This window comes from Corapipo altera, unplaced genomic scaffold (genome assembly GCF_003945725.1).
Source record: "Corapipo altera isolate COAL_440 unplaced genomic scaffold, ASM394572v1 22, whole genome shotgun sequence".
NCBI lineage: Eukaryota > Metazoa > Chordata > Aves > Passeriformes > Pipridae > Corapipo > Corapipo altera.
The window spans coordinates 2715914-2724807 of NW_020884886.1; the positions used below are offsets into that span (position 1 = coordinate 2715914).

The following is an 8894-nucleotide window of genomic DNA, read 5'->3' on the forward strand; positions in this document are numbered from 1 at the left end:
TAGCCGCTGGAATTTGCTGAAACGTGGAGAGAGCTCAGCAGGCAGTGACATGAGTAGCAAGCTGTAGGGCTGGTAGAGAGGGAAAACAGAGGTTAGTAGAAGGAAATAAATGAAGTAAGCCATAAACTTTGTACCATGAAAAAAAAAAGAAAAAGGAAACATTCAACTCCTGAGTTACTTCAGTCAGATTAATATCATTCTGCTTTCCATGTGGGACTCTGCTGTTCCATTCAAATATGATTATTGGGTTTAGTTTCTGTTTGTTTTTATAATCACACTATCATCTCAAAGAATTTTAAGAAAAACCCTCCCTATGGGAAATCTGCCTTTCACTTTGCAATATATGTGCCATTTATCAAAGGTCTGAGCCGTCAGGATTTTTGACCTCATGCTCCCTTTAGTTTCATAAAATGTAGTCTGGTTACTCTGCAGAAACAGCACCAAAACCTTACCACAAATGGACTTTTGCCCAGTTTGGATAGATAATTACATTTACTATTACAGGTACAGCTACAGTAATATTGCTGTCAATGCTTATTATAGATTCCCTCAGCACAATTTATTGCAAACTGAACAAAACACAAAACCAATTAAATAAAACATCTACCAGAAGAATACATTAGTGATCACTGGGCTCTACAAATGCTGAAACTGTATCCCAAAGAGTTATAGTTTTTAAATTAAACAAAGTATCTGTATATCAAATACAGAAAAATCTGGATCAGTTAAAGATTTTGTGTGTAGCAACTTCTGTAGATGTGCAATAAACCTTCCTTTCTGGTAAGATGCTGCTAAATATTTAAGTCTGGAAAAAAATGTGTGTATATTTATGTTTATTTTCCATAACTAAGACCTACATGTTTATGATGGATCATGACATCAACTTAGGACAAATAAGCACCTGCACGTACTTACTTAATATTTTGACTACAAGCAAAAAAAGGAAATTCTGTGACCATGAGAGTGCAGACTTGGAAGAAGCTGGTCCAAGTTCTGTTCACAACACTTGAGCAGTCTGCACACTGCATGAAGAGCAACCCATGAATCAAAATCAAAATATTTCTGCTTTGGCTTTGATTTTAATTTTTTTTTTTAAATCAGCAGGTATTAATGCAGAATGGGAATTCTCCAGGAGGCTCAAAAAGAACATAGTTTTGCAAAGAAAGTTGTTTGCCTAGCACAAAAAAAGCTCCTGGGATGATTATAAGGCCTCTTCTAAGGAAAAGCAGGGTTTTTAAAAGCTGTCATGAATTGATTATTTTTCCCCAAATCAGAAAGGGTTGCATATTTTTAGTAAATCTGAGAACATACATATTCAGTTTAACACAGAAAGAGCTATTGTTTTAGCACATTACCTGTATTTATTCCGATGCACACCCCCATGTTATTTATCAGTTACATAGATGTCAATTATTGGCCCTTCCCACAGTAAATGGTGTGCTGCACCACCCACCTGTCATGTCTTCAGTTTATGATATTTTAAGACTGGAAAGGAAATTAGTTCCATTTGCATGAGCCTTTGTTAGAAAGTAAGAGTGCACAACAGATTTCTGTGGGCAGAGGGGACAGAAAGCAGAAATACTAATTGCTAGAATTCACTAACCAAATACACTCTTGCTGTTACAAGTACTGGCTTTGTAAGACTTGCCTCACTAGTGATGGCTTTGACTATACACCCCACTGCCAAGAAAGGTCGGGGACAGACTCCTCGTTCATGGAATCTATAAATAATTACGAGAGTACAAAATAAAATAATGAGGACACAAAACAGGAAGCATTTTGCATACCTCCCCGTTCAGCTCTCTCTTGCCAAGGCAAGGAAGTGTAGCATGATCTTCCCAGTGATTCAAGCTCACTTTACAATCAGTGCAACCATATCCTCTGCTGTGCTACCAAAGCCACCATTTCTCTAATTCACAAAACTAACAGCATTACACAAGGATAATAAAGTACACATCAGACTTCTACAGTACAGAAAAGAAAGGGAAGGAGACAGGATCCATTTAATTTATAGCCTCCCTAGTTTCTTTCAAGACATCTCATGCAACCAAAAATCTCATGCTTCTATTATTGCAGCACAGGAGGATTTACACGACGCAAATTATTTTTTCAAAGCTCCATATGCACATCAACCTAAGCTCAATCCCTTCCAAATTTATTTATTTGCCCTTGATCCATACACATGAGCACTCCATGGCAGCACTTTCAATGAACTATTCATGCAGGTGAACACGCCTTGGAGAAGCAGCTGCCCCCTCTGCTTTTATGGTTATTTGTCTCTTCATCACGGAGCTCAAAGGAATAATCCTACTGCATATTTCTTCTTCATTTATTTTACTAGGTGAGGTGTTTAAGAGGATATATGGTCATCTGGAGCTCATCACTGTCAAATTTTCAGCCACACAGCTGTAAAGGGTAAAGGAACTAGTTTAGCTCCTTGGTTTACAAAGTGCTGAGTACCTCCAATGAGGTGCCAAACGTGCGTGGTGACACTTTAAGATTGCTGAGTGCCTCCTGAGGTTCACAGGACCTGATCCAAAGCCCCAGTGTTAGGAATGACAGCCCTCCCCTTGACTGCAATGTGCCTGGGACAGAACAGCGCTCCATGGCTCACGCCTGCGCTTCCAAGGCAAGGAGAGACCATGGATTTAAGAACACAGGATAAGGTGCCAGGTTTGAGAAGCACTGGATCTTAGCATTCCTACCTCCAAACACTTAACCCGGGGTAATACAAATAAAAATATACATATCTACTTAAACAAACAGAAATTCGAGACTACCTTAAATATGTTTGGGATCAGGTGCTGATTTTCAATTGTTTTAATCTCACAAACAAACATGCCCATCCTGCTTCCTTTGGGCTTACAAGAAAAGAATGGGAAAAAAAAGCTGACAGTCATACTGTAAAACATCCAGTGCAAAGACTGGCTGCTTTCATTTGGGTTAAGACAGCAAAAAGTCTTTCATTACCAGGTCACTTGTTCAAATACAGTCCCCCTTGACAGTAATCACTTGATGGCAGGCAGAGTAAGCAACATTATTTCTAAGTAACTCTGCAAAAGTATTTTTTATTAAGTGCATAAATACTGTAGAAAAAGTCCGCAGGCATTCATGATTAGTGCATTATCCTGCAATACTCAATTAGTAGAGAGCAACTAAGCAAACAAAAAACGAACTACGCTGCAGCAAAGACTGTAACTACTTTCATTTGTTCTGACAGTTGCCATTTATCTTTGCTTTTGAAGAGACTACGTGGTAGTATTCTAGTAAGTGAGCTGTAGCATACTGTGAAAAAATAATAACATTTTAGCAATACAAGCCCTCGCTGCAGCATCTGTTATTAAATCTTTGCAGAGGCGAGGAGAGACTGCTAGTCATAACTGTGGATTAGCAAGGTTCTACTATATTCATTTTAGAGTGCAGAGCGCTTTGCATGAAAGCTGTTACTTGCCTTTTATGTCAAAAAATGAACTTATGCCAACTTTTTAATACTGAATTCTTCAAAGCAGTAGTTCTAAAAGTCTGCAAGCACTGTCCGCAAAAAAAAGCAGTCTAATAGCAGAGAAATGGAGGAAGGGCAGCACTAGAATAGCTGATGCTGCTGATTTGCAACTCTCTCTTTTCACAGAAAATGACCATCATCTTGCACTTCCTTCCCGAGTAAATCAAAAACTGCCTTTGAAAGTGTCAAGCTTTATGATGCTGACTTCAACTCTGACACCTGATTATACAAGAGCGTTAACATAAGCGCTCAGCATGCTCCAGGGAATCACTGCATCCTCATCACTGGAGCCTTAGCAGCTCCACATCCTGGCTGACTCGCTAGCAAAACAGGCAAAAAACAGGACTTGAGGTCCTAGAGAAAGGATGATAATTCACATACTTATGAGAAGTACAACACACGCACTCTGAACTGAGCCAAGTTTAAGTAAACTTTATGCTAAATTCACAAAGTTCAAGCAGAGTCGGAGCTTAGCTGAACTGTAGTGAAAACACTCAGGAGCTTTCCAGAAACACTAAAATCCTTCAGGACAAAGTTGATCTTGAGCCTTCATAACCATATTTTCCTGACTAATAAGTTACACAGACGGTGCAAGGTGCTGTGTAATATTTACCCATGACGACCGCTGTTATGATATACTGTTTCAGTGAAGGATAAATCAGACGCATCAAATCCCTAAAACTACCCGTGCGAATACACACCCATTAATGGATCAATACATAAAGAAATGAAGACTAGCTGAAATTGAAAATGTGTTAAAAAATTACTAGGGGCGCTCACAGTGAGAATTGCCGTCTAAATTAGATAAGTAATAAAGGCAAGACGTACTTTTAACTGCGAAAAGTTGTGAACACTGACGCTCTAATGCAATTTCACTAGTTCCAGCGCGTGATTTTTATCCACCGATGTGGCTGTAAAAGCCCCCTCGGAGAGCTGCTGCTATTCTGGAGCTTTGCGGGACGCTCCTCCGCCCCCGCGGCGCTCGGCGGGGCCGCACCGCTCACCCGCCCCTGCCGCTTACATCCACCTCAAACCCGGAGCTGCGTTTTATTTCATTTTCGGTTTGTTTCGGGTTTTTCTTTCCCCGGCGCTTGCGAAGACAGAGCGCGGCGCGGGGGAGATTACACGGGGATGACTGAATCGCGGTGAATCGATTAAGCCTCGACAATTTAATCTGGGACTTCATGCGGGGCCGGAGGAGATAATCCCCGCGCCGCAGTTCGCCCCTGCCCCTCCTTTACCCAGAGACCCTGCCACAGCCCCGGGGGCACTCCGACCGCACACGGACACCGCTTCGCCTCTCCGGGGCCAAGCCGCCCTCCTCGTCCTCGTCCTCGTCCTCCTCCTCGCAGTGCGGTGCACATCGCGCACCCGGCCCCTGTGCGAGATGCGCGCTCGCAAACTTTCCAAACTTCTGGGGAAGTGGCGGGGGATGCGCGGGGCCGGCCCGACCACGGCGGCGCTTCGCCTCCCGGCGGCACCTCACCGGCCGCAGCCCCCCGAGCGCTGCCCGCGGGATCCCCCCGCCCCGGGCCGGGCAGCGGGCGGCAGGAGCACCGGCGCCCCTGTCGCACCGAGCCCGGCGGAGCGCGGGCTGCGCACCGCAAGTTCGGGAACCAAAGGAACGGCAAGGGCAGGGACCCCACACCCCGCCCGCGCTGCCCCTCGCACTCACGCTGCTGTTCTCGCCCGTCCAGTGCACCATCGCCTGGTTGTGAGACGCGTCCCCTTTCAGCACGAAGGAGGTGCTGATGAGGGAGACCTGCTCCCGGCCGGCCGCCGAGGATGCTCTCCTGGAGCGGCCGCTCCCCGCCGCCTCCCCGCTGCCCGGCCGCGGCTCGGGCGGGCTGCGCGCCCCGCGGGTCAGAGCTGCGGGACGCGGGCGGCCGCAGGGTTCCGCGCAGCGCGGCGCGGCGGCGGCGCCCAGCAGCGGCGGCAGCAGCAGCAGCAGCAGCAGCAGCAGCGGCGGCGGCAGCCGGGCAGCCCCGCGCGGAGCGGCGGCGGCGGACACGCGTGGCCCGCCGTGCGCCATGGTGGCTCTCCGGCGTGGTAGTGACAGGCGGGGAGGTGGCGGGGAGGGAGGGAGACACCGCGGCGGAGGGCGGGGGCGGGGGAGGGCTGTAACCGGAGCGGGGCTCGGCGGCAGCGCCGTGCGCGGGGCTGCGCGCCCAGCCGGGGCGGCGCCGCCATCTGCTGGTCCGCGCCGAAACGCCGGGCGGGCTCGGCACACACGGACACGGACACGGGCATCGCGCCCCGCGGGAGCCGCGGTGGGGACGGGTCTCCCGGCGGCGGCAGGACCCGGCGCTTGCGAAGTTTCACGCAGAGCTCCGGTGAGAGGCTTTCGAGAGCGCCCGAACGAGAGTCTCGCAGCCCCTCGGGGCGAGTGCGCTGCAGGGCGAGCACTCCCCGCTGCCCCTTTGGACACGGGCGATGGCCCTGGTTTGGCCGTCCCTCCCAGGAGGCTGCAGTGAAAAGATCGGAAGGGGTCTGTGGTCAGCAGCGGGGAACCGAGGAACAAATGAAGCAGGTGCAAAAATATGATTCATGTGATTAAGACAAAAAGCGCTTCCGCGGGGAAAAGCACCCTATCTGTTCTTCTGCCCCTCAGCTCCTGGGAGGCACCAGGCTCGTCACATGCGTTGTCCGGAGCCAGTTGCTAATCCAGTGTTGCCCACCGTGGGGACATGTGGCTTGTAATTAGGGACTGATCCATAGCACCATCAGGAAATGCTCACGGCAGAGGGGCAATGACTGGGGCTGTGCAGTGTAACTCAAAACTGACAGGTGAAGCAGTGGAAGAAGATTTAGGCATCATAGACTGGGTGCTCTTCCTGCTTCACTGCAGCGCGCCGTGTAACTGTGAATAAATTGGGACTTGTGAAGCAGTTTGCCTCATATGTGAAGAGGGCACAAGTTGGAATCTCAGAGTAACTCAGGTTGGCAGGGACCTCTGGAGGACTCCTGGTCCAACCTGCTGCACAGTCCAGGGCCAACTCCAAAACTGAATCTAACTTCACAGTAAAATAAAGTTGCTCAGACCTAAGTGTCAGAAAAACAAGTTTGAAAGACAGCTGAGGAAAGTACTGACTCCAGGTACAGGCACCTAACAGAAGAGATCCGGGCTGGGTAAAACCAAGGTGAGTAAAGTTAATAAACCAGCTTTAGTTGTAATCTGCCTTTACCCTAATGGCCTAGAAAATTAGGATTACAAAGGCTTTTCTAGGAAGATTAATAGAAAAAATAGTATCCACTGGTTTAACTGTACCATTACAGGCCTGGGATGACTACCACAATGACCTAAAGTGACCTGGTCATCCCAAAGTAATGTAAAAATTACTTTCAGCAAGCTATATGATTACATATTAGCTGTACACTTTCAGTGCTGGGAGACCTATGGTAACCTGTCCTGTTATTACTGTAATGGCTCAAACTAGAAGGTAGTTTCAAATTCAGAATTACTCTCCATTTCAAAAGAAATACAGAATAGAAGTTAAAATATTTTTTTTTAAATCCTGTGTGCTTTTTCTGCAGCTCCCAATAAAGTCTTCTTTCATAGTTTCTAGCACAGCCCCACAGTCTCAAAACAGCTAAAAGAACTAAAAGAAGAAATTGCCCCTTCTCTGCCAATCTCCAGCTGCCACTTTTGGAGATTCTGCCCCAAATACTGTGCCAGCAGGAGCTTGGGCAGCAGCAGGAACTTGGGTGGGAAGCACCACGTGGCCCAGGTCATCAGAAGTTGCCCCTGGGACTCTTGAAGGGGTGATGTATTGAATTCATTCCTGAAGGTATATCTTGTGTAAAGAGCAAGTTGATTAATTTTTTTTCTCAGATCTTGATTTCTGAAGACAATACCAAAAGCTCAGAAGGCCTAGGAGAAGCTATAGAGAGCTGTCTAAAGGAACTGAAACAAGAGCGTGAGACAAGACTGATCTTTGCATCCATTTAGCTTTGTTACAGTGTCTTATCTCTCTGAAACAATACCCTTGTAAGAGGAAAACCACCTGGGTTTAAGTGGGCAGAAAGTTAGTTTTCTAAAGAAACCCCTTATGACTCTTGTAAACTGGTCTCAATGACAGCTGGTGGTCAAACGTTTGTTTGAATCCCTGCTGTTTGGGTGTGTTCTTTAGGGATGCAGAAGCTGGGCAGTGATTCAACAGTTCACAGAAGACACACAGGCAGAGAGTCATTCCTGTTGGAGTAACAGTTGCATATTAAGCAAATTACTTTCCATCTTTGACATCTCTGCACAAAAAGGAACAAGAGAAAAAAATGCAATGCTGAATTGTTAAGAAAACATAGATCAACCACAATTGTATCAACCAACATGAAGGGGTGATTTGCCTATTACTAGGAATTCAGTAATTTTGATTCTGACATTATGGCCTATCTCTTGTGAAATTGTGAAGATTACCCAACATTTGTAGAATAACCTAGAAATACTCAGAACAGGTGGAAGAGCCTGTGTCTCTACATGTTAAAACTGGCATACAAACCCTAATACTTCATCTGACTGAATACAGCTGGACTTTGTTGTGCTCATTCATTTTGCATTCACCACTGTGCTCGACAGGTGGGGCTCCCAGTGAGCAGCAGCCAAGAGAAGAGATGGTAACATCCACATTCCTAAGTCAAGCTCTCTGTACCTGTCAGTTACTGATATTTCCCATAATGAGACCTAAAAGGAAAAAAAAACCCGAGAAGTTGTCCCAGAACTAATGAAGCCTGCATTCCTCCAGCCTTGCACCTTATGCTCAACAGCAAGGTCTGCTTGAGTCTTTCCCCACTGTCAAAATGTCTTTTCCATGATCTCCACAGGAACCTAGCAAATCCACTAATAAAGTCCTCCTTTATCACAAAACTTGACATTTATTTTTGTGACATCCCTAGTTTGCCAATTTAGTTGAAATTTTCTTATGGGTTCAGAAGTTGCAAATCTTGTTTAACTGGAACTTCTTAAGGGTTGGCAAAATGATGGTTTAGATTTAGTTTAATGATTTCTAAAGTAAAGAGGCTTCCCTAAATGTCTGTCACCTTTTATATCTCCTATAAACTCTGGCTCAGCAAATACACAGAGGCAAATAAAAAGACAAATAACTGAGTACTACACACCTCTAACCTCCTCTAGTCCCAGAATAGAAATAGAAATAGAAATAGAAAAGGTTGGGAAAAAATAGTGTTGTAAATTCAAGGCAAGTTTCTTCCTGTTAATGGCAGAATTATTAGTGCTATACTAATAAACATCTACTCGCATTTTTACTGACTGTCAGATTATATTAAGATTTATAAGGCTTCAATTAACCCACTTTATTTTTACTAGATTAATTTCTAATCAAAAACTGAAAGTATTAGAGAAAGCTTCAAGTTCTGCTTGGGCAGAAACCAAGATGCC

General features: G+C 45.7%; 1 protein-coding gene across 1 annotated transcript in view; it reads right to left on the bottom strand.

Annotated features, from left to right (window-relative positions):
* The window catches only part of SORCS2 (sortilin related VPS10 domain containing receptor 2), a 543833-nt gene extending 538141 nt beyond the window's left edge, over nucleotides 1-5692 (bottom strand). Inside the window, 3 exon segments of the mRNA XM_027642785.1 lie at nucleotides 5178-5582; nucleotides 5584-5634; nucleotides 5636-5692. Coding sequence (XP_027498586.1) covers nucleotides 5178-5582; nucleotides 5584-5634; nucleotides 5636-5692 — 513 coding nt within the window.
* Nucleotides 5693-8894: the final 3202 nt, after the last annotated feature.